This window comes from Apodemus sylvaticus, chromosome 4 (genome assembly GCF_947179515.1).
Source record: "Apodemus sylvaticus chromosome 4, mApoSyl1.1, whole genome shotgun sequence".
Lineage (NCBI taxonomy): Eukaryota > Metazoa > Chordata > Mammalia > Rodentia > Muridae > Apodemus > Apodemus sylvaticus.
Window position 1 is genome coordinate 2,099,119 of NC_067475.1, and position 26,978 is coordinate 2,126,096.

The window sequence follows — 26,978 nt, forward strand, 5'->3', positions numbered from 1 at the left end:
AAAAAAAAAAGTGTCTTGCCATAGTGAGTGTTAGTTTTTGTTGTTAATTATCATTAATGCTTTCCTAGGCAGTTACATTTTTATTTGATAGAGGAGCCACTGTGTCTGAAAGAGGATTAGATTTTTTTTCCCCCTTTGGAAACATCTAACTGGGAAAATTAACTGCCCACTGGGGTAAACTTTTGTTCTGTCTCTGACTCTGATAATTTTTTCTAGTCCAAATGTGAAATCAGATTAAACCAGCCCTGCTTCCTTATAACAACTCTACTATGTTTAAAGATGAGTATCTGTGGCAGCCATTCTTCCCCATCTGGACCATGTGGGTCACCTAAACCATTTTTCCTCTAGAACTACCTCCAGAAGGGCTGCACGCATTCACCTTGTTGAAGACGTCTTAGCACTTGAGCATTAAAGGAAGCAAATTTTTTTTCATTCATGCATGACATGCTGGCATTTGTAGAAAAGAACATTCAAAGAATTAGACACAGGACAACCCCACCACTATCCGATTGTGTTCTTGGGTACTGTCACATCTTATGTAGAGGAAATATCATGGAGTGAATGGAGTCACAGTGAATACCAAGCTCATTCTTGACTTACATTCCCAAGTTTATTCACTGTTTCCTTCTGTCTCCAGACTTCTGGGCTTGGTCTAAGTGAGATTCTGCTGACTGCCACTTTTTTGAGAACTGGCCAGATTTCCAGAATCTTTAGGTCTCTTACTATGCTAATTTTACCATTTCACATATTGGCTTTTCTTCCCTGCTTCATGTCATCTTTTCCCCTGTTCCATCAATATACTCATCTGATTACTTAAATGGATATATTAAACTCATAGACATTAAAATATTCATAAGAGCTTATGGATTAAAGTATTTTAATTAATTATGAATCAATTACATTTTCTCAGCAATGCCTTTCATGATTGCCACTAAAATACCTATTTGTTCACTCAACAATTACTGAAATATAACATCATTTTCTTCCTATATTACTGAGAGTGGGTGAATTAAAACAAAGCTTTAAATTTTTATGAGCATGTTAGTGGAATTGATTCTGAAATAAAACAGAGAAGAATAAAATTAATGTAACCTTGAAACAGGTCCAGACCCTATGGAGGTGACCTTTCTGTCTCCAAAGAAATTACCTGGAGAGGTTAGACAATCTCAAGTCATGTCGTACATCACAACTGAGAGAATCATAAGTGGGCTTTTCATCAAGTGCTGAACAATTTCGGCTATCCAATTTTGTGTATTGGGGTTTCAAATGTGGGCTATGAAATTCATGAATAAAACATTTGCCACTTGTGAGAGCCAAAGGGCTTGTAATAAAGCAAGTGTGTTGTTAAATAAAAGGTTTAAGTAAAAGTAGAAGAAAGTTTCTTAAGCTGAAGGTAATCGTCCTTTAGGAGGTGCAGATTTTAGATGTTACCAAACAAAACTGAAAGGGTAAAGAGTGAAAAAAACAATTTAAGCACCAATGATCAGGACATTCAGAGGAAATTAAGTCATTTGTTTAAAAAAAAAAAAATCCCCTGGCACATATGTAACAGAGAACTAAGGACTGTCTTGTCTGGCCTCAGTGGGAGAGGATACACCTAATCCTATAGAAACTTGATGCCCCAGAGAAAGGGGATACCCTGGGGGTACCTTCTGAGAGGGGAGGGGGATAGGGTGAAGAACCCTGGGGGATCAAGAGGGGCCAATATTTGGGATGTAAATAAATAAAATAATTATTTTTTAAAAACAACAATTTTTTCTAGCCCCTATGTTGTGTGTGTCAAGCAACATTCTTAATACTATTATAAAATCAAAATATGAATCATTTCTGAAAATGTTGAAGATGCTCTACATTCTACAGTAATACACATCCAGAATTTAAATTATTTTTATAAAATAAGCACTTACATGTTACTTATATGCACATTTGCTTTTATTTTTACTGAATCCTAAAATTATATATGTACCTAGAAATGCTTTAAAATAAATTTCTATTTGATTTTTGTTAGAAGAGGCCTAATTTGTATATCATTTCTCAGATTTATGTGCCCACAATCACCTAGGTTTCTCAGCAGAAGGGTCTGGGAGGGAGAATGTTCAAGAAGCCTGACCTGAGTCACTGTAAGACTAGAAAGTACCTCACACAACGACAGCCTCTGAATCATCATCAAGAACAACAGTTCTTTGTTGATGAAATGAAGAGATGGGAATTCAAAGGCCAGATCTTTGACTTAGCACACCACAGTTCTGCGATGCTCTGTGCCCACAGGAGTTTTGTATGTGGCGCTCAGACACAATAAGAACCTAATGTGTATCAAGAGCCACAGTGAGGGTACATGTCTGCATTTAAAACAGTAGTGCCTGGGCTTTCAAATGCTGATGCCACTTGGGCTGGCTCAGCACTTAAAAGTAATGACTGCTCTTTCAGAGGACCCAGGTTCAAAGTCATCCACAGTGAAACTCATTAACTGTCCTTAATTCCAGTTCCAGGGCATCTGATGCCCACTTCTGGCCTCCACTGGCACTGCATACGTATGGTGCACAGACATACATGCAAGTCAAACACCCATACACATAAAAGTTCAATTTTTTGAAGGAGAAAAGCTTAAGTTATGTGAAGAATAAACCTACCAAGTAATTAAAAAAGAATTAATGATATGAAAGATAACCAAGCTATATTAAAGAAATAGATTAAGATGTCTGGGTAATAGATCTTAAGTTTTATAAAGATTGTTCTGATTGATTAATATCATGATTATAGGTCTGTGCTTTCCCTCTATACTGGGAGGTCTGTTAAACATGAAATTTCTTAGATTAAGAATAGATTCCTAAATCAAAGCTAAAGATTCAAGAAAAAACATCTAATATCTAATGATCTAACTTGGTTTGTCTTGCCTCTCTTTCTCTCTGCCTTTCACCCAGCCTGAAGTTCTGGATCAAATACAGAATTTGAGGGAGCTGTGGATGGATAACAATGCATTGCAAGTGCTGCCTGGGGTACGTAAGCTTTGCTATGCATGTGTTCTGACTTGATGAAGGTTGATTATGTTTTTAATCGTTAATTCCACATCTGCATTCCCAGTGCTTGGGATTAACACGTTTTCGGGCCTCAAGCACTAAGTGCTTCTCACAGGTTTGTCTTTAATTGTCTATGTCGTTTGTGACTTGCAGAAGAAAAAAAAAAAGCTGAGATTTCTCTTGATATCTATTATCCTACTCAGTGGATTTTAAAAGCTGATAAGTTCACAGTTGTATTCTTAATACAGATTGCATTTCACAAAAGCAGCCTTATTCTCACAGGTAACCATACAGCTGTCTTTCCTCTTGCTGCTAGAACTCTTCACAAATGAAATGGCTTTCTCTGTTTGCTTCTTATCCAGTAGTACCCACTTACACCTTTGAAAATCACAAAGATCACACAGTATCCAATAAAAACTGAACCAGAGCCAGGTTTCCTTCAGTGAGAAGGTGGTTTCATTACACCTCCCTGGGCAGGTTCAACTGTTGGAGCTGAAGTTCCACCTAGTGAGAGAATGATTTCCGGTAACAGCCTTGCTACATGCGCTGGAAAGAGTGTGTGCTCACACATCCAACAGACCAAGCCCCTGCTTCCTGCTTTTCCTGGCCACCTCAACATACGTGTCTCTCAACTAAGGGTCAAGTGGAGGAAATTATTTTTCAGCCAAAACTGAAGCTTCAATATTTCCTCAAAGTAATTTTCCCTTCTTTTGAATTTACTTTAAATTAAATTTTCAGAGGTAAGATGCTTGTTCTCTCTAAATAATCATGAGGCCATAGAAAAGGAGATATATCAGGGAAAATTAAGGATTTTTTTTAATTTGGAAGGATATTATTTTTTGTGCTGATAATATGCTATTTTTATTACTATAGTGCAATATTTTTTATTCAATATATTTTTTATTTACATTTCAAATGATTTCCCCTTTCCTAGCCCCCCCACTCCCAGAAAGTCCTGTAAGCCCCCTTCTCTCCCCCTGTCCTCCCACCCACCCCTTCCCACTTCCCCGTTCTGGTTTTGCCTTATACTGCTTCACTGAGTCCTTCCAGAACAAGGGGCCACTGGAAGGATATTATTATATCTATAGCATCACAGGCATAAACTGAGAAGTTTGTACATCTCATGCTTATTGATTTATATAAGACAGTTTACTAATATGATCAGAAACTATGTCAGTGTCAGAGCACAGAGGTCATATAGCCAACTCCCTCAGCTGTATTGTTTGGGAGACTCACATAATAATAACTCCAGAAATAAAAATGTATGAGTTTAAATGGTTTGTCAATTTTTTATTTATTTATTTATTTTTGGATTTTCAAGACAAAGGTTTCTCTACATAGCCCTGTCTATTCAGGAATTAGCTCTGTAGACCAGGCTGGCACTGAACTCAGAGATTCTCCTGCTTCTGCCTCTTGAGCACCAGAATGAAAGGTGTGGACCCCCACACCTGGCTTAAGCAGTTTTTTACTAGTCTCCTGTTCTGATATTTTATTGCAGTCTGTTGCTGTTTTCTTGATTAATTTTACCATAGGTAAATATATAGAGAAAGCCACAGTCTGTACAGGTCTGAGTTACAAGCAGTCTCAGACATCTACAGACCTTCTTAGAGTTTATCCCTGTGAATGAAGGGAGACCAGTGTATGTACAGTCCTGGAGAATGAAGATAAAACACTTCTTAATTCCTGAACAGAGTTGGGAAAGTCAGAATGTTACCTAGCTGCAAGTTTTCACCAGCTTCTTGAATATATTCATTTATGCAAAGCCACTTACTTTGCATTTACTGCGTGTGAGGCACTGCCTAACTAAGCTCATAAATATTCATTCTTTGGATCCTCAAAGATACCCTATGAGTAGGTTCAGTCTGGCTCAGGTCACAGAGCCAGTGAGCCCTGGTCTGTAAATCAGAGCAGCTGCTTTTGTACAGTAGTGTCTGACCTCATAGTGTGTGTGTGTATGTATGTGTATGCACTGTGTGTGTATGCACTGTGCGTGTGTGCAGTGTGTGTGTGCAGTGTGTGTGTATGCACTGTGTGTGTCTATGCACTGTGTGTGTGTGTGTGTGTGTGTGTGTGTGTGTGTGTGTGTGTGTGTGTGTGTTCTCTGGAACCTGCAGAAGGTACAGGTGAGAGTCAGGGTCACTGGGCTTTCTGTAATGGTTATATTTGCAGAATCTAAAGGTCTAAATAAGTAAAAGGTGAGACAGACAATCTTTCTAGACTGCCTCTTTCAAAAATGTTGTATCTAATCCACTAGCTCAGCTGTAATCCATGGCTAATTTTATTTAGTATGCTTTAATTTGATATTTTGCTATGCCCTGCATGTGAGTTCTCCATTCCTTCCAGCTTAGGTGGCCCCATTCTACATGGCTTTGGCAGCCTGCTCATGTCCAGTCCAAACTGTCAATCAGTCCCAAAGATTAATAACCTTAGTGTTTACTGTGAAGAGATGTGGAGGGAAAGCAAATCCACTTTTTCCTTTGCTCATGCATCCTAACATATTAAGTTATTATACTTTTAGAAGTCTAGACTCAAGGACTGGAGAGATGGGTCAACGGTTAAGAGCACTGGCTACTCTTCCAGAGATCCTGAGTTCAATTTCTAGCAACCACATGGTGTCTCACAGCCATCTATAATGGGTTCTGATGCCCTCTCCTGATGTGTCTAAAGACAGTGGCAGTGTACTAACATGCACAGTCCAGACTCTTGCTTTTAACTCATTTTCCATAACTCAGAGAGGAAAATAGAATGATCAAGTATTTCCTCCTCTGCAAAGCTCTATCTTACAGCTATTGAACAAATGGTGCATAAACTTATATTCTTTCTAAATAGTCTGGCATCTTCCTCATCTTGTGATTTCCACTCTTTCTTCTGCCATTCACTAGTGGACCCTCTGCACCCAGAGTAGTGATGAAGCAAGAAAAATCTTCCCAGGGGTTGGAGACCTTTGCTGTAGGAAAGGGTTTGAAGGAAAGGAGAAGGTGTTTGAAAGACTCAAAAATAAACACCCAAGTGTTGTTTTCATTCCAGAAAATGTTTAGAAACTGCATAGCAAATGTTGGTCAGTGCTGGAAAGAGCAAGACAGCATTGAGAGAAGCTTCAAAGATGGAAAAATCCCTCCCAATTAAAGGACAGTAGCAGGACTACAATACAAAAGCACAGAGGGTCCTTTACCCCTGGCAAAGAGAGAGTTAACATGCTCATACCTCCTTGGCGTGGGGCATGATAATGAAGTGGCAGCTTTTATCAAATGTCATTCTTCTGAGTTGGGGACATGCCACCTACAACTTTCTTTTCCTCTGTTCTGGAAGGCCAGCTCTTCAAATGTCTGCTTCCACCCAGTTTCAGAGTGACCTAAAGAGGCAGGATGAGGCCCTGAGTTAATGAGGGGCATTGGGGACAGAATGACCTTTGTCCAGGTAAAGTTCCATTTCAGCACCAACAATCATTCTTGGAGCAAACTGAAAAGGTCACACAGAAAGTATATGCTTGTGTGTGTTCTTCAAGAATGAAGAACTTTTTCTATTCCCCAGCTTCTAGAAACACTGAATGCATTTTCCCTTGCCTCTTCAGATTCCCTTTTATGATGAAAGCCTCCTCACTCAATGTCAAAACCCCATTCTGAGCAATCTGTTCCTCTAGAGGATTCAAAGGGCCACCCTACAGCCCCTGCTCAGACACCTGTGGTTTGCAGGAACAGAACTGTTAAGATTTGCTGTGGACTTCAGCAAAGTGGCAGGTTATAAAATCAACTCAAGCAAATCAGTGGCCTTCTTATACTCAAAGGATAAGCAGGCTGAGAAAGAAATTAGGGAAATGACCCCCTTCACAATAGCCACAAACAGTATAAAGTATCTTGGGGTGACTCTTACCAAACATGTGAAAGATCTGTATGACAAGAACTTCAAGACTCTGAAGAAGGAAATGGAAGAAGACCTCAAAAAATGGGAAAACCTCCCATGCTCATGGATCGGTAGAATCAATATAGTTAAAATGGCCATTTTGCCTAAAGCACTATACAGATTCAATGCAATACCCATCAAAATCCCAACTCAATTCTTCACAGAGTTAGAAAGAGCAATTATCAAATTCATCTGGAACAACAAAAAACCCAGGATAGCTAAAACTATTCTCAGCAACAAAAGGAAAACTGGGGGAATCAGTATCCCTGACCTCAAGCAATACTACAGAGCAATAGTGTTAAAAACTGCATGGTATTGGTACAGTGACAGGCAGGAGGATCAATGGAACAGGATTGAAGATCCAGAAATGAACCCACACACCTATGGCCACTTGATCCTCAACAAAGAGGCTGAAAACATCCAATGGAAAAAAGATAGCCTTTTCAACAAATGGTGCTGGTTCACCTGGAGGTCAGCATGCAGAAGAATGGGAATTGATCCATCCTTGTCTCCTTGTACTAAGCTCAAATCCAAATGGATCAAGGACCTCCACATAAAGCCAGACACTCTGAAGCTAATAGAAAAGAAACTGGGGAAGACCCTTGAGGACATCGGCACAGGGAGAAAGTTTCTGAACAGAACACCAATAGCGTATGCTCTAAGAGCAAGAATTGACAAATGGGACCTCATAAAATTACAAAGTTTCTGTAAGGCAAAGGACACCATCAAGAGGACAAATCGGCAACCAACAAATTGGGAAAAGATCTTCACCAATCCTACATCAGATAGAGGGCTAATATCCAATATATATAAAGAACTCAAGAAGTTAGACTCCAGAAAACCAAACAGCCCTATTAAAAAATGGGGTACAGAGTTAAACAAAGATTTCTCACCTGAAGAACTTCGGATGGCGGAGAAGCATCTTAAAAAATGCTCAACTTCATTAGTCATTAGGGAAATGCAAATCAAAACAACCCTAAGATTTCATCTTACACCAGTCAGAATGGCTAAGATTAAAAATTCAGGAGACAGCAGGTGTTGGAGAGGGTGTGGAGAAAGAGGAACACTCCTCCACTGCTGGTGGGGTTGCAAATTGGTACAACCACTCTGGAAATCAGTCTGGCGGTTCCTCCGAAAACTGGGCACCTTACTTCCAGAAGATCCTTCTATACCACTCCTGGGCATATACCCAGAAGACTCCCCACCATGTAATAAGGATACATGTTCTACTATGTTCATAGCAGCCCTATTTGTAATTGCCAGATGCTGGAAAGAACCCAGGTATCCCTCAACAGAAGAGTGGATGCAAAAAATGTGGTATATCTACACAATGGAGTACTATTCAGCCATTAGAAACAATGAATTCATGAAATTCTTAGGCAAATGGATGGAGCTAGAGAATATCATACTAAGTGAGGTAACTCAGACTCAAAAGGTGAATCATGGTATGCACTCACTAATAAGTGGATATTAACCTAGAAAACTGGAATACCCAAAACATAATCCACACATCAAATGAGATACAAGAAGAAAGGAGGAGTGGCCCCTGGTTCTGGAAAGACTCAGTGAAACAGTATTCAGCAAAACCAGAACCGGGAAGTGGGAAGGGGTGGGTGGGAGGACAGGGGAAGAGAAGGGGGTTTGCGGGACTTTCGGGGAGTGGGGGGGCTAGAAAAGGGGAAATCATTTGAAATGTAAATAAATTATAATGAATAAAAAAAATGTTTTGGAAAAAAAAAAAAAAAAGATTTGCTGTGGACTTTCTCACAACTCCCTCACAGGCCAAGATGTCCAGGTCTGCTTCCTTCCTTCCCTATCTCTCCTGTCCTCTTTTGCTGATTCTCAGAGGACTCCATCCTGAATTTCAGTCATTGCCTTTGCTTCCTAGGGAACTTCATCTACAACCTTAAGCTCCAAGCCTTAGTGCCTGTTAGAAGGCTACTGCGGAAAGTGGCTCTAAGATGGGCTGGAGAATCTGCTTTCCTGGCAGGCTCAGGGAAAGGCAGGAATGGGGGTCTCTGTAGCTGGTCTGATTGAAAATTGCATTATATGAATATAAAATACTAAATTTAAAAAATATATAAAACCCTTAGCTCAGTGTCAACCAAGTTGAATAATTTTTGCTGGCTTGTTTATACTCTGTCAAATAAGTATAAATAAATGGTAAGGTGCCCATAGGTGGATCAAATGAGTGAACTACCAAGCAACCAAAATGCATAAGGTACTTATCTAAAAACATCCTGAAACAAAGGAAGATGGAAGCTTTTACCAGCTGTTTTCTTTTATCCACCTACAAGTTGAGTAACCACAGGTAGAAGCTGACCCTCCCACCCTACTCTGTCAGTCAGAAATCCTTGCTTTGACTTCACCTTTTCTTGTGCCCATCCTTCTTCCTCTTCACGTCCACTGCCTTGGGTACCTGGCTATTACACACAAAATACTCTTCCAGTAATCAGTAGTTCCTTGGTGTCTAGGGGATTCTTCAAGATCCTGTATACCACAAACCAAAATCCACAAGTGCTGAAGTTTCTTATAAGAAATGGTGCAATGCTTGCCTCTAACTATTTGGATCTTCCAAATGTTTTAAATCCTCTCTAGGTTCTGGATAATAGCCACTACAGTGCAAGTGCTAAACAACCATGCTATTTAGTAGCAAGGGGAAACTCTCACTATTTCTTTTAATGAGTTTTGTTTGTTTGTTTTGGGACAGTCTCCCCACATGTCTTGAGTTAGCCTAGAACTTTCTATTACTTTGTATATTTCTGGTATACGATTGGTTGCTGATGACACAAGCCTACATTACAGCATCTAGTGGGTTTCCTTGATTCTAATCATGAATCTGCCTTTTTGAACATTCCCTGGAATAATTTTTTTCAAGCACAGATCTGATCAAGTCATTCTCAGTCTTACATACCTTTTAGTCTCTCTTCTCACCTACAAGACAGGGATTTTGTGGCCCTGTAACATGTGAAATCTTTCTGCAGTAGTCCTCTTCCTGAAAACCTGGCCTTAGCACACATTTCAATTTCTCTGAGTTATTAATTCTCTCAGCATGCCATACTTTTCCAAGCTTCTCTGTGAATGTGAAATTGTTTCTCTCTTCCAGGTTCCCTCCTTTCCTTTTTTTGTGTGCTAGTGTGTGTTTGTGTGTGTGTGTGTGTGTGTGTGTGTGTGTGTGTGTGTGTGTACATCTGTGTGCACACATGCAGAGTCCTGAGACATATATTAGGTTCTTTTCTCAATTAGTCCTTCTCGTATTTTTTGAGACAGCATCTTTTGCTATATCTGGAGTTAACTAGCTCAGGTAGACCAGCTATCTGTATAGCAGGTCTGTCTCTGCTTCCCTAGCACTAGGAGTGTGACCATCTGTCAGTATGCCTGGATTCAGTATGAGTACCAGGGATTGAACTGGGGTCTTCAGACTTTTGCAGCAGGCACTTTACTTACTAAACTATCTTGATACACTTGAGTTTCTTCTTTCTTGACAAATAACAACTGTTGGACAGTCTTTGTATTTTTGTCCTTTCTTCTGTGATATTTCCCATATGAATTTTCATGTACCTATAATGAGTGTTTGTAATTGTTTCCTTGGATGTTGCCCTCACTAATGTAAAAACTTCCTTAAAGATAAAACCCTTGTTTTATCAATTATGATGTTGAATAGTTATGACTAAAGTCCTTGGAAGAAGGAATCAGAAATGTTTTGAGTTGATGACCAGCCTGTCCTTCACAATGACAGTTTGTTTCAAAAATTTAAAATGCCTTTTTCCTTATCTGTGCCTTCCCAGACATAGCTGCCTGGCTCATGATGTTGTCTGCAATAAATAACATAGATAGTAGCATATAATAGGGAGACTCAGAAATGACTAATGAATGAGCAGAATGTTGAAACTCTAATACAGTGGTCTCTGTGACCACCATGGCCAACAGAGTAATGATTTGTGGGAAGCAAAAAAGCAGTTCAGCTGAGCATAAATAAATACCTAATGTTGATTCAAACTTTGGGAGTCTGACCCTGAGTAGCTTATTTTAGGTATGTTTAAGCAACGCACAATTTGGTAAAAACTTCCCAGGTGATAATTAACTCAGTCACATGTGCACAATAAAGCAAACATAAATCTCTTTGAAGAACAAAGTAAGTTAAAATGAAGATCAGATATACTACATCAAAACTCTTTGTAAAGTTGACACCTTCCATACAGATGGGATCTGTAGATTGAGTGAGAAAAACAAGTTTGTGATAAGGATCTGAGGAAGGGTCCAGTATAGTTTTACCCACAAAGATCTCACAAAGGTAAGCAGGCTATTAATATCTTCTCCCAGACTTCTGGGAGGATGACTGGTTATGTATTCCTTTCTTTGAAGGAACAACCCTGTGTATTTAGCATTTCAGGTTCCCCTAGTCCTTATCTATGATTACAAAAACCTCCTTGCCTCCCATACTCTAATTAGTGGAATCAAGTCCAGATGATAATTCTAATTATTTCTGAGGCATCTAAACTGTAAGAATAATATGCAATGTTCAGTGCTCCATTGGCAACTTTGAGAACCGTTGTGCTGTGACTGCTGCGTTGACTCAGAATTTATCTATAGCCACTGCAGTGAGATATAATTCACAGGCATTTACAACTCTGTGGATTTTTAGCAGACTCACAATGTTCTACAAACATCATCATAACCTAACTTTAGAATATTCCCATAACCCTTAAAAGAAATCCAAAATCTTTGGCAATCTTCTCTACTTTCTGTCTATAAATTTACCAGTTTTGGAGATTGTATATGGGTGTAATCTATGATGTGTGGGATTTTGTGACTTGCACCTTTCAAAGTTCATCTATTTTGAAGCACTTCACTCACTGCTACTGCCAAATAACATCCATTATGTGGGCAGGCCACTTTTGCCTTCCTATGCAGTCACTGAGGCAGGATTAGCTGCTGTGAATAATGTAGCCATGACCATTTGGATGCACTTGTGGTTTTATTCTGCAGAATAGGTCTAGAGTTGTATAGGTCATGTAGGAATTCTGTGTTTCCAAATGGATATACTTGTACCAACTTCCAATCAATGTACATTTGACCAATGCTTCTGTACCCTTCCTATTGCTGTGATGGTATTAAAATTAATTTCACAACATTGTGGTTTTTATAGCTTCAAGAGACTTATGAAAGTTCCCTCAACTAACCCTGAGTTTATGCACTGTCTTCAAGTCTATAGGGAAGTTAAAGATGTTGGTATACCTGGATATGTCAAAAAACAGGATAGAAACGGTTGACATGGATATTTCTGGATGTGAAGCCCTCGAGGACCTCTTACTATCATCCAATATGTTGCAACAGCTGCCTGACTCAATAGGTGAGGATGTAACATTTTGTCATGAGTATTTATGTCAAGTGTACAGTTTTCTTTTTTGGCAGTATAACTTGTTTATGCATGTAGATAATATACTAGTCTTACATTAATGAATTAGGAAATTTACCATGGAAGATCATAAAATGGTATATTACGAATACCTTACAATGAACAGTTAACTTTATCTGCCAAATCCAACTCTCCTAGTAAATTGGTATATCTTTAAATTATCAAATGTCCTGAATTGCACAGTGTTGTCATGAAAAGTAAGAATTTAGATTTAGAATGATTTGGTGATAGTGGGTGTATTTTAACATTGGAATAACATGTAAATAACACAAAATGTGTGAATATAAATTAGATTTATAATTCCATTATTTTTAAAGGATGCATTGCCCTTAATATGTTGTAAGATGCTTGTCAGTAGAAATAACTGTAAGTATAGCATGCACACTAGGGATTTTTATGAATTTTATGAGTAAAGTTGTAAAGGACTGAGAAACGAGTAATTCTTTTATATTCTTCCTAATGTTTTTGAGATATCTCAGGTAGGAGAATAAACATCAATTCACTTAACATTAAAATGGGGATTTTAACTTATTTGCAGTAGGTGTGCCATGTATTCAGCAACTTGTTAATGTTCTTGGGAGTTAAGTCACAAGCTAAGTAGCCCAATGGTAGGGAAACTTGATGACAGGCAGTTTTCCTGTTCTCTTCTGTATTTTATCATCGCTTTAACCATTCCTTCAGGCTGATGGAGAACACTGGTTTTAACAAAATCACACTAGTTTCTCTCATAAATTGGCTGCCTTTTTATTTACATAATCAACACATTTGCAACAGTGTTTCTCCAACCATCATTAAACCTCTCATTTCCCAGCTGCATCTCATGAGGTTCTTGTGCAGTAAGGATATTGGGCTCTGATCTGAATGTTATTCACCTTAGATGAAATTTGTGAGCAGATGAGTACAGGAAGAGCTAGCTGGTTTGGGTGTGGAAATATTGTAAGCTTGTCAGCTACAAAGCGCATTGTCTGAACACACAGCAGAGTGGCTTCAGCACCGCTCCATATAACTGAAAATGCATCCACAAATAAATTGATTCAGAGTTTACCCATAGCTGCATACTCAGTACTGAGACTGTGTATTTGGCCTCTAAGAATGAATATTTCTCTGATAATTAAAAAAAAAATCCCACAAGTGTGCAAGAAAAATGAAATTAAACAAGCATGTTAAAAATGAAAATGTGTCCACTTAAAAAAAGATAAAATTTATACCTTGTAAAGAACCAGAGGATGGGAAATTGAAAATAATCCATACAGAAGACAAAATAAAAGAAGTTAAAGAAATCATAGAATAGAAAACAATGGGACAAAGTGTCATAAATCACAGAAAAATCAGCTTAGAAACACTAGTTCCTCTTTCTAGCTCAGTAAAATGTCAGAGGAAATTGTACCTGTGTATCTACCTAGAGCCTGGTTATAGACACAGACCAACCTCCCTGGGAGAGTTCCCCTGATGACCAACAGACATTAAAGCTTTGTTCTGTGTCCCATTGTAGCTGACAACAAACACCACAGACACCAACTGGGTGAGAAATGGTGCCTCTTCTTTGTTATTAGTACATGGATATCTATTGAGCCACCACAAATTTTAAAAATAATAGATAAGAATTTCCACAAAATTAATAAAATAAAATATAACTAAAACAAAATTTCCATTTCTGGTATAAGTCCTGCAGCTGAGAATCAGTTGACAGAGAGGCACACCCACTAAGCACTCTTACTTGTGTGTGGTTCCTCCGCATGCTGTTTCCACAAAGAGTAAGATGTCCTCTATTCATTGCTCTTTCTGACTTTTTTAATTTTTAAAAAATGGCAAGGAAAATCAGTAAAGGGGGACACATAATGTTTTGTTTTTCAAACTATGATCGCTTAGTAATTAGAGCACAGGTTTCACAGTCGAGATACCTGAGTTCACGTTGCTTGCCAGCTGTGTGACCTTCAAAAAGACATGTATCTCTGTGCTCCATTTGCTCATTACTGTGTGGGAGAAGCACCACGTACTCATTTTGAGGAGCTCACTAGTTAATACAATGTTATCAGAAAGGCTCTGACATACCAAGTATTCAATCAGTGGCAGCTCCTGTAAGAACTTAGACTTGGGGAGTACACAGCCATTTGCTTTCAAAGCACTATTACAATGTGTACAAATGCCAAATAAATGTCTACTTTAATAAAAAAGCTAGTTTAACGTTTGGTGCATTCACATTAATTATGTCTCTATACAAGAATATCTACAATCACAATAATTGTTCTCCTCATCCTTTTTTGCCAGTATTTCAAAGGAGCATATAAAAAGAAAGAGAACTCAGGGAGAGCAAACACAGGAGAGTAAGAAAAAAAACACAAGCCTTGGTGAAGATAGTGGTTGTCCCACAATCAGAGTCCTACCAAGGCTCTAAATCAATCCAGATTAAATGCTTGGGTACTACAAGGGCATCAGAATGTTCCTGTGAACATAAATCCACAAACTCCAGCAAAGCCAAAAGGACTGGATTGCCTCTCCTGTAAAGATCCATATGGGAGCCATGTCTCCAATCTGCACAGAAAACATTTCCCTGAATCCACACCTGCTCAAATTTGCCTTACAATTGCTTCATACCAGAGGCCTCAGATCTTCTGGAAAAGCATGTGATGACCTGGCTTCCTGGTTTCTGCTCACCTTTCTGCCATCCACCCTCAGCTTCTTGTGACCTAGCACAGAGGTAAAGAAGCTCAACAACACTCCCATAGTTCCACAAGTCAGCTGAAGCACAGCAGTCTGATTAGGGCTATGAGCTACAAAATATTCTACTGTGATTCATGGCTCGACTCATAAACAAGCTCGAGTGTCCTTTTACTTCCCAGATCTGATGTTTCAAAACATATACTGGGGGAGCTAAAATGATTCAGATACCTTTTAGAGATGAATGGGCCAGTAGATATTCAGACTGGTAAGATAAATTTGCATAGTGTGAATGTCATGTTTCCCACATGCTATTGTTTTCAAACTGATGAATTAAGCTACCATGTTGCAGGCATTTTGTTATAGGAACCTGACATCAAGGACACTCCTTTTCACTACTAAAGAAAATGTAACTGTACTGGAATCTCAAGTCACCCACAGCTTTACTTCATACTTCATGTGACTTCCTCTGCCTTTAAAAAAAAACTATCAGAATACTAAAAGGGGTGACATGACCTGACACTATGTCCACAAAGCATTAATGTCAACACCAATATGTATGTGGGGACATAAACACAGAAAAAGACATGCACAGAAAACATACACCACACACACACACACACACACACACACATACACACACACATACATGTGCATGCACAATTTCACGGTAGTTTCAGAGGATCACATTTTCATATTACTACATCAAAAAATCCTAGAAGAACTTTGTTAAAGAAAATGGTTTAATCACAAAAGAATACACATGGAATGCAATCACTGATAAGTGGATATTAATTAGTCCAGAAGCTCTGATTACCCAAGACACAATTAGCATATCAAATGACTCCCATGAAGAAGTAAGGAGAGGACCCTGATCCTGGAAAGGCTTGATCCAGCATTGTAGGGGAGTACCAGGACAGAGAAAAAGGAGGGAGGTGATTGGAGAATGGGTGGAGAGAAGAGGGCTTATGGGACATATGGGGAGGGGGAACCAGGAAAGGGGAAAGCATTTGGAATATAAACAAGGAATTTAGAAAAGAAAAAAAAAAAAGAAAATGGTTTAATTTTCTTAAAGTTGGCATTCTTCAAAAAGGCGTTTGATCATGAATTTAACATTTTTATGAAAAACTTTCAGTGATCTACAGCATACATACATAGTTCCCATATAAAGCAAAAGCTAGCCAAGTATTAATATTCTGTCCCTGGGTTTGGCTATTTAAGCCACATTGATTTACAGGCTATATAATGGCTGGGTAAGAGGGGTGATTTTTGCCAAAAGTGGTTGTTCTCCCATTACTGTGTGGTGATTGCGCATTAAGGTGATAGCAGAGCAATCCATAAAAAGTGTGAAGGGCACAGATTAGACAGTGAAGAAATAAGAGCTATGGAGCTAAGGCAATAGCTCAGGGTTAAATACTTGCCAGACAAGTGAGGACTAGACTTTAGATCCCAAGCACCCAGATAAACGATAGTCTACTTGTAATCTGAGCCTCAGAAGGTGCAGAAAGAAGATCCTAGAGTAAACCTTCAAGCCAGATAAATAAAAATCACCCAGTCTAGGTAAGACAGAGATAACTGGTCTCAATAAAAAAAGAAGGTATAAGAGCAATCCTAGAAAACTCCAGACACCAACCTTGGTCTCCACACACATGCACACATGCAAAAACACATACACAAAAGGATATACACCTCTCCCACATACATATGAAAAAGATTAACATTAATCCATGCTCAGCTCTATGGGATGCATTAAAAATCACACTGTTTTTGTTCCAACACTGATTAAGTTCAACATTTCTGGAATCTCATAGAGCATGACTCATGTGTGATCATTTTCCAAGTCTGTAATCATAAGAACTTCATTGCAGGACCTTCCTTATATCTTGTTGGTTGTTATACTCCATTTAAATCTGTTTCCAGTCTGTAACACAACAAGAAAATTAGTTATTGGAACTTGGGAATTAATTCAATATCAAATATACGCTTACTTGAAATGTTTATACTAGTCCATTTGCAGAAGAATAGGAACAGGAGATATGAGTGCATCTCTTGACACGTGTGTGAACTTGTCTGCTCTGATGTTATTTATTCCCATTGATATGTGAATTTTTTATAATGAAAACCCCAAGCTAGTCTATTTCTGCTTGTGTGTTGTAATATGCAGATCAGAATATGGCCAATCAGAACACCATGTATTCATCATGACTGATCCACTGATTTCCTTCTATGCTATTTCCTGCTCCAAGGTATTATTACATTTTTCTTCTCTGTTTCAGGGTTGCTGAAAAAGTTAACAACTCTAAAAGTAGATGACAATCAACTTACAATGCTACCCAACACAATCGGAAAGTAAGTACCCAAACCAGCCCGTCAGCCTGGGTGTGACAAGAAATATCAAAGCATAGCTGCAGATTCTTCATTTAGATTGTGTTTCATTCAGTTGATGTTTATATACATCTTTATACATACCTTATATCTGACCACAGAATCAGATACTGCTATAAAGCATAATGAAAAATAGCCAATCATGAACCTTTCTCAAGCAAGTGATGATCAGATCTGCAATTACACTGTTAATAGTATTTTCCAGAAAGTATCAATCTGTTTTGTTTTGTTTTATTTTTTTACTGAGTAGCAGACATAAATTCAGTTAACTATTTCTTGTAAAAGGGAATCAAGTTTTTAAGTCCTGGTAATAAGTATATATTGAAATTAAACTCTAATAATTTTGTATATATAGAGAAGCTTGATATATTTTTTGATACCTGAGAGAAAGCATTTGCTTATCCAACACTTAAAAAAAATTGAGACTACATAGATGATTTAGCAGTTAAGAGCACTGACTGTTCTTCCAAAGGTCCTGAGTTCAATTCCCAGCAATGGCTCACAAACATCTGTAATGGAATCTGATGCCCTCTTCTGATGTGTCTGAAGACAGCAGCAGTGTATTCACATATAGGAAATAAATAAATCTTAAAAAAAAATCTCAAAGATAAATCTCAACATTATCTTAAAGGATAAAATATACTACACATTTTTTATTAACTGATTTTAGCTTAAATTGCTAATAGCATTTAGTTTACAATACTTTATAGACTATGTATGCCCTATGTTTAACTGAAATGATTTTATTGACAATGTATGAAATGAGATATCAGAACAAGACATCTCCAACCTGAAGTCATGTGGGGTCATCCCTACAAGGGCATTCCATCAGGTTTTGGCCACCTCTTCTTGATGTGAAGTATCTAAGCCCTTTCACATGAGAGAGTTCAGTATACTCAGGGAAAAAAGATTCAATTAAAAAAAATAAATAAAAGCTGACCTCCATTTTTGCTCCTGTGAATGTGTAGCAGACTGATAGGCAGGGATCATCAGAGTAGAAGATCACTTGGGACACACCCCGCCAGGACTCTGCCTGCCCGCAGGAGCTCAACAGCAACACAGCCAGCCAGCTGAGCACCTACTCTGCTGGGAGTCATCTGCCCTGCAGGGAGACTGGTAAAAGGAGTCCTGCTTGGAGGTGAGGTGCTACCATCTGTGCTCCAAGAACTGTGTAGAGAGCAGACTAATAGGCAGGGATCACCAGAGTAGAGGATCACTTGGGAAACAACCCACCAGGAATCCACCTGCACGCAGGAACCTGGCAATGTCATGGCCAGCCAGCTGGGCACCTATCCTGCCGGGAGTCATCTGCCCTGCAGGGACATGGTTGGAGGGAGTCCCGTGCTTAGAAGTGAGATGCCGCCATCTTTGTTCCTGTGACTGTGTAGAGGGGCAGACTAGTAGGCAGGGATCACCTGAGTAGAATATCGCTTGGGACACACCCCAACAGAAATCCACCTGCACCCAGGAACTCAGCAGCACCACAGCAATCTGTGCCAGGGGAACACAGGTCACCCAGGGTTGCTGAGATAGGCTGGCAGGCACATAGGACGGCAATCACCAGCCAGTGACAGCATGACAAAGTAACACCAGAGATAACCAGATGGCAAAAAAAGCAAATGTAGGAATGTTGCTAACAGAAATCAAGACAATATGGCATGATCGGAACCCAATTCTCCCACAACACCAAGTCCTGGATACCCCAACACACCAGGAAAGCAAGATTTGGATTTAAAATCACAGCTCATGATGCTGATGGAGGGCTTCATGGGGGACTTAAAGAAGGACATAAATAACTCCCTTAAAGAAATACAGGAGAACACAAGTAAACAGGTAGAAACTCTTGAAGAACTAAGGGAAAACACAACAAAACAAGTGAGATAATTGAAAAAAAAGCCATCCAAGATCTAAAGATGGATGTAGAAACAATAATGAAATCACAAAGGCATAGAAAACCTAGAAAAGAAGTCAGGAGTAATGGATCTAAGCATCAAAAACAGAATACAAGAGCTAGAAGAGAGAATGTCAGATGCAGAAGTTACCATAGAAAGCATTGATACAACAGTCAAAGAAAATGAAAAATGCAAAAAGCTCCTGACCCAAAAATTCCAGGAAAAAATGAGAAGACCAAACCTAAGGGTTATAGGTATAAAAGAGAGTGAAGATTTCCAACTTAAAGGGCCAGTAAATGTCTTCAATAAAATTATAGAAGAAAACTTCCCTAACCTAAAGAAAGAGATGCCCACAAACATACAAGAAGGCTACAAAATTCCAAATAGATTTGACCAGAAAAGAAATTCCTCCCATTACATAATAATTAAAACACCAAATGTACTAAACAAAGAAAGAATTTTAAAAGCAGTAAGGGAAAAAGGTCACGTGACATATAGACCTATCAGAATTACACCAGACTTCTCACCAGAGACTATGAAAGCTAGAAAAGCCTGGGCAGATGTCATACAGACACTAAGGGAACAAAAATGCCAACCCAGACTGCTATATCTAGCAAATCTCTCAATTACCATAGATGGAGAAACCAAGGTATTTTATGACAAAAACACATTTATACAGTACCTTTCCACAAATCCAGCCTTTCAAAGAATAATGAATAGGAAACAACAACAAAAGGAGTGAAACTACACACTAGAAAAAGCAAGAAATTAATCTTCTTTCAACAAACCAAAAAGAAGTGAACCACATAAACATAAAAATTACATCAAAAATAGCAGGAAGCAACAATCACTATTCCTTAATATCTCAACATCAATGGGCTCAATTCCCCAATAAAAAGACATAGACTAACAGACTGGATTCATAAACAAGACCCAACATTTTGCTGCATATGGGAAACACACCTCAGTGTCAAAGACAAACACTACCTCAGAGTAATAGGCTGTAAAACAATTTTCCAAGCAAAATGGTCCCAGAAAGCAAGCTGGAGTAGCATTTATAATATCCAATAAAATAGACTTTCAACCAAAAAGCATCAAAAAAGACAAAGAAGGACACTTTATACTCATCAAAGGAAAAATCTACCAGGAAGAACTCTCAATTCTGAACATCTATGCTCCAAATACAAGGGGACCCTCCTTCATAAAGGAAACTTTACTAAAGCTTAAAGCACACATTGTACCCCCACACAATAATTGTGGGTGACTTCAACACCCCACTCTCCTCAATGGAGAGATCACTGAAACACAAACTAAACAGAGACACAGTGAAACTAACAGAAGTTTTGGACCAAATATCTATAGATATCTAAGATATCTATAGAACATTTCCTCCTAAATCAAAAGAATATACCTTCTTCTCAGCACCTCATGGTACCTTCTCCAAAACTGACCATACAATTGGTCACAAAACAGACCTCAACAGATATAAGATGTTCAAACTAATTCCATGCCTCCAAACAGATCACTATGGAGTAAGGGTGGTCTTCAAAAGCAACAAAAACAACAAAAAGCCCATATACACATGGAAACTGAACAATGCTCTACTCAATGATACCTTGGTGAAGTAAGAAATAAGGAAAGAAATTAAAGACTTTTTAAAATTTAATGAAAATAAAGGCACAACATACCCAAATTTATAGGACACAATGAAAGCAGTGCTAAGACAAAAACTCATAGCTCTCAGTCCCTCCAAAAAGAAGTTGGAGAAAGCATACACTAGCAGCTTAACAGCACACCTGAAAGGTTTAAAACAGAAAAAAACACCCAAGAGGAGTAGAAGACAGGAAATCATCAAACTTAGGGCTGAAATCAACCAAGTTGAAACAAAAAAAAAAAAAAAAGAACTATACAAAGAATGAACAAAAGCAGGAACAGGTTCTTTGAGAAAATCAACAAGATAGATAAACCTTTAGCCAGAATAACCATAGGGCACAGAGACAGTATTCAAATTAGCAAAATCAGAAATGAAAAGGGAGAAGTAACAATAAAAACTGAGGAAATTCAAAAAAATTATGACATCCTACTACAAAAGCCTATACTCAACACAACTGGAAAATCTGGATGAAATGGACAATTTCCTAGACAGATACTAACTACCAAAGATAAATCAGGATCAGATAGAACATCTAAATGGACCCATAACCCCTAAAGAAATAGAAGTGGTCATTGACAGTCTCTCAACCAAAAAAGGCACAGGACCAGATGGTTTTAGTGCAGAATTCTATCAGACCTTCAAAGAAGACTTAACACCAATACTCTTCAAACTATTCCACCAAATAGAAACAGAAGGAACACTACCCAACTCCTTCTATGAAGCCACAATTACACTGATACCAACACCACACAAAAATCCAACAAAAAAAGAGAACATTAGACCAGTTTCCCTTATGAATATCAATGCAAAAATACTAAATAAAATTCTTGCCAACCGAATCCAAAAACACATCAAAACGATCATTAACCTTTCATGTTAAAGGTCTTGGAAAGAACAGGAATTCAAGTTCCATAGCTAAACACGATAAAAGCAATATACAGCAAACCAGAAGCCAACATCAAACTAAATAGAGAGAAACTTGAAGCCATCCCACTAAAATCAGGGACTAAACAAGGATTTCTTCTGTCCCCATATTTATTCAATATAGTACTTGAAGTTCTATCTAGAGCAATTAGACAACAAAAGGAGGTCAAAGGATACAAATTGGAAAGGAAGAAGTCAAACTATCTCTATTTGCAGATGATATGATGGTATACTTAAGTGACCCAAAAAACTCTACAGAGAACTCCTACAGCTGATAAACAACTTCAGCAAAGTGGCTGGATATAAAATTAACTCAAGCGAATCAGTAGCCTTCCTATACTCAAAGGATAAACAGGCTGAGATAGAAATTAGGGAAATGACACCCTTCACAATAGCCACAAACAATAGAAAGTATCTTGGTGTGACTCTAACCAAACAAGTGAAAGATCTGTATGACAGGAACTTCAAGTCTTTGAAGAAAGAAATCGAAGAAGACCTCAGAAGATAGAAAAATCTTCCATGCTCTTGGATTTGCAGGCATAATACAGTAAAAATTGCCATCCTGCCAAAAACAATCTACAGATTCAATGCAATCCCCATCAAAATCCCAACTCAATTCTTCATAGAGTTAGAAAGAGCAATTCTCAAATTCATCTGGAATAACAAAAAAAAAAAAAAAAAAAAAAAAAAACAGGATAGCTAAAACTATTCTCAACAGTAAAAGAACTTCTGGGGGAATCAGTATCCCTGACCTCAAGCAGTACTCCAGAGCAATTGTGTTAAAAACTGCTTGGTATTGGTACAGTGACGGACAAGTAGATCAATGGAATAGAATTGAAGACCCAGAAATGAACCCACACACCTATGGTCACTTGATCTGTCACAAAGGAGCTACAACCATCCAGTGGGAAAAAGATAGCCTTTTCAACAAATGGTGCTTGTTCAATTGGAGGTCAGCATGCAGAAGAATGCAAACTGATCCATTCTTATCTCCTTGTACTAAGCTCAACTCCAAGTGGATCAAGGACTTCCACATAAAACCAGACACTGAAACTAATAGAAAAGAAACTGGGGAAGAGCCTAAGCACATGGGCACAGGGGAAAAGTTTCTGAACAGAACACCAATAGCTTATGCTCTAAGATCAAGAATTGACAAATGGGCGGGCAGGGGTGGCACACACCTTTAATCCCAGCACTTGAGAGGCAGAGGCCGATGGATTTCAGACTTCCAGGCCAGCCTGGTCTACAGAGTGAGTTCCAAGACAGCCAGGGCTACACAGAAAAACCCTGTTTCAGAAAACACAAAACAAAACAACAACAGAAAGAATTGACTAATGGGACCTCATAAAATTACAAAGTTTCTATAAGGCAAAGAACACTGACAAAAGGACAAAACAGCAACCAACAAATTGGGAAAAGATCTTTACCAACCCTACATCCTACTAAGGGCTAATATCCAAGCTATACAAAGAACTCAAGAAGGTAGACTCCAGAGAGCCAAATAACCCTATTAAAAAATGGAGTACAGAGAAAAACAAAGAATTTTCACCTGAGGAATATCAAATGGTGGAGAAGCAACTAAAGAAATGTTCAACATCCTTAGTAATCAGGGAAATGCAAATCAAAACATCCCTGAGATTTCACCTCACACCAGTCAGAATAGCTAAGATCAAAAACTCAGGAGAAAACAGGTGCAGGCGAGGATGTGGAGAAAGAGGAACACTTCTCCACTGCTGGTGGGGTTGTAAGTTGGTGCAGTCACTCTGGAAATGAGTCTGGCAGTTCCTTAGAAAACTGCACATGATACAACCAGAGGACCCTGCTATACCACTCCTGGGCCCATAGAAATCCCCAGAATGTAATAAGGATACATGTTTCACTATGCTCATAGCAGCCCTATTTATAATAGCCAGAAGCTGGAAAGAACCAAGATGTCCCTCAACGAAGAAATGGATACAGAAAATGTGGCATATTTGCACTATGAATTACTACTCAGAAATTAAAAACAATGAATTCCTGAAATTCTTAGGCAAGTGGGTGGAACTGGAGAATGTCATCCTGAGTGAGGTGACCCAATCACAATAGAACAAATATGTACTCACTGTTAAGTGGATATTAGCCCAGAAGCTTGGAATACCCAAGAAACAATTCACATATCAAATGATGCCCAAGAAGAAGGACGGAGAGGCCCCTGGTCCTGGAAGGCTCAGTGCAGCAGTGTAGCGAAATACCAGGACAAGGAAGCAGAAAGGGGTTGATTGGGGAACAGGGGGAGGGAAGAAGGCTTATTGGACTTTCAGGGAGGGGTGAATCCAGGAAAGGGGAAATCATTTGAAATGTAAATTAAAAATATATTGAATAAAAAAATAAAATAAAATAAAAAGCTATGTTTATTACTATTAAGGATACCTGAATGAGCCACCACCACTACAGGATAGATTTTTTATTTATCCTGTAGTGGTGAATTTATCCCTGCCTTTTCTTGTCCCATCTGTCCTCTGTCAAGTGGATAAGCAGCCATTTGTCTGGAAAGATCACCTCTGAAGAGTGAACAATTCAAAAATGTAAATGTACACATTCTATTTTGGAGATCAGTAAAAGCCTCAAACACTGACAAAATATCCAGACCATCCAGTATGCTTCTGTAGTTATTTCCATTTCTCCTACCAGAGAGAAATGTGCTTCTTTGAGGTTTGAATAAAAGCAATTTTTCTTATCAGTCTGATTTTCTTCAAAATTCACTTCCCAATTATATGCTTAGACACTGATCTTTCTTCATTGGGTCAAACAAAAGGGAGCTGAATTCAAAGTTATTTATCACTACAAAGGCTGTGATTGGCATTTTGCTGACAACTTTGCATTTTTTTATACAAACTAATTCCTTGATTTTTTTTGAAAACAAAATCAAGAGATTAGATAAGACAATCCAATGGGCACAGAACTGCTTTCTCAGCAGGAAAGGACACCTGACTTTGGTTTCCCAGAGAAGTAGCTCCTGCCCTTAGGTGTGGTTCTGAGACTCTATTGGCCTCTTATCACCTGAGGTATAAACTAGGTTCTGGCATCTGGTTTAATCCCAAACATACTTAGGACCAGTTCCTACCCAAGCTGGCAGTCCACACCCTAAGTGTCTGCATTTCCCCAGTGCAAGATCTGTCTCATGCTAGTTGCTGCAGGACTACACCTCTCCACCTCCTTCCCAGCAGCCAGGTAGTATTGCACAAACTCAACTAGAGTTGGCTTTTGAACTCAGGTTCCTTGACTTACAAATAAGGAGAAACCAGTGCTGGTCAAATGGCAACTCAATGCAGGCACTTATATTACTATATTCAAAAGGACCAGACTTCATGATCACCAGTCAGCTATCAGCTCTCAAGTTGATTGAGAGGTAGTAAATAGAGCAACACAGTATCTATAAGTACCAACAAGATAGAGCACTGAGTCTCCAGGTTGAAAGTGCAGGTTCTTATGAAATTCTCAGATACCACAAAGCCAGAAGAAACACTTGTGCTGGATCAAAGAAGCAATATCTAAGAGTTGAGCAGGGCAGGTGCCTCCTGAAAGGAAATCTGTTACTTGAACTGACTGTTACCAGCATTGCTTTTGATCACCATGGACTGTGTAGACACAGAGATCCACTCTCAGGCTACTGTAACTCATTGGTAGAGTGTTCTTAGACCCAGGCATCACCTCTAATGGGACTCCTAAGTGACCATGAAGAAGTCTAATTTATGATGAAAAGATAAAGGTGCTGTCCTAAAGAAATGTGTTCTGAAGAGTACATGAAGATTCACAATTCGCTGAGAAAGCAAGAGTACCTAGAAGTCCATGGTCACAGGCTTTTGCCCTCTAGTGTATATTCCCAGTGCCACTTCCAGCTTTGCTGTCACCTGACACTCTCCCTACTGCATACCTCAGGAACCAAAAACCACTATCACCCACTGTTACTGTCTCTAGTCCTAGACTCTCTTTCTGATGTCAGAGTACTATGTACAGTAACCACTTGTGCTGGTCTATCATTATGAGAAAATCAACTTAAAAGAGGAAGTTTGTTTTGGTCAATGGTATCGGTGGGTTCAATGAATGGTCACAAGACTCTGTTGCTCTGGTCTTGTGATGCAGCAGAACACTGTGAATGTCAGAAAAGTAAAGCTGCTTAACTCACAGTAGTTCAAATGCAGAGTGAGAGGAAAGGAATGGGGACAGCACACTCTTGAATATTCCCCCACATGGACCCACTTTCTAAAGCTTCTTCCACCTCAGTCACCCATTAGGTTATGGATCCATCCATGCATAAGTTCTTTTACAGGGTTAGAACCCACATGATCCAGCTGCTTCCGAGAGCTCTGCCACTGATACATTACATGAGGGATGCAGTCTTCAGCTATTTGGAGGAATATTGCACATCCAACCATAAATGCCATCTTCCTTGCCTCCCCGGAATGCAAAAAGTACGCTTTGCCCCACAACTTCCTGAAAATCTATAGACAGTTAGTGGTTGCTGGGGAAGGTAGAGACATTATTTTCAGTGTCTGCTTTTGATAAGCTGTCCATACTTCTGTAACAGAGTTACCCATGTTTCTGTAGACATCCCTAATTAAACTCCATAGTACACAAAGAGAAGAGAGGGAGAAAATGAAAAAGTACAGGCTTTGTTGATACAAATTTTATACAAATTACTGGAATGTTATAAAATTAAGAATGCTCTTGATAAAATACATAAACACAGGTTACACTGGCCTGATTATGACAACTGACACACATCTGTCCCACTGCTCTGCCTGTTTCTAGGTTTCCCTTGTTCTCAACTTCCATTGAAACAAACTTTGTCTGATTCCTTGGTCCTGTCTTACATGTTACCTAGAATAGTTTGTACTCCTCTTCCTAAGACTTGCTGCTTTACATCTTGTAAGTCTGTGCCTTTAAACTGCAACAGCCATCGCAGGCTCCTGGGAATCTTGTTTAATAAACAAGCTCTGATCTAATAGGAATAATAGGGCTTAGAGTTCTATACCAATCCCAGTTGTCCAGGAGACATCTGATACACAGACAGCCCTGAGTATCAAGGTTCTAGGCATGAGTTTAAACACTACTTGCTTGTGATTCCCTTACACTCCTTACCAAAATGT

General features: G+C 38.8%; 1 protein-coding gene across 1 annotated transcript in view; it reads left to right on the plus strand.

Moving 5' to 3' along the window:
- Positions 1 to 26,978, plus strand: part of Lrrc7 (leucine rich repeat containing 7) — a 412,448-nt gene that overhangs the window by 271,577 nt on the left and 113,893 nt on the right. Inside the window, exons 8-10 of the mRNA XM_052178844.1 lie at positions 2,922 to 2,996; positions 12,126 to 12,270; positions 17,271 to 17,343. Of these exons, the coding sequence (XP_052034804.1) occupies positions 2,922 to 2,996; positions 12,126 to 12,270; positions 17,271 to 17,343 (293 nt within the window). The remainder of the gene's footprint in view (positions 1 to 2,921; positions 2,997 to 12,125; positions 12,271 to 17,270; positions 17,344 to 26,978) is intronic.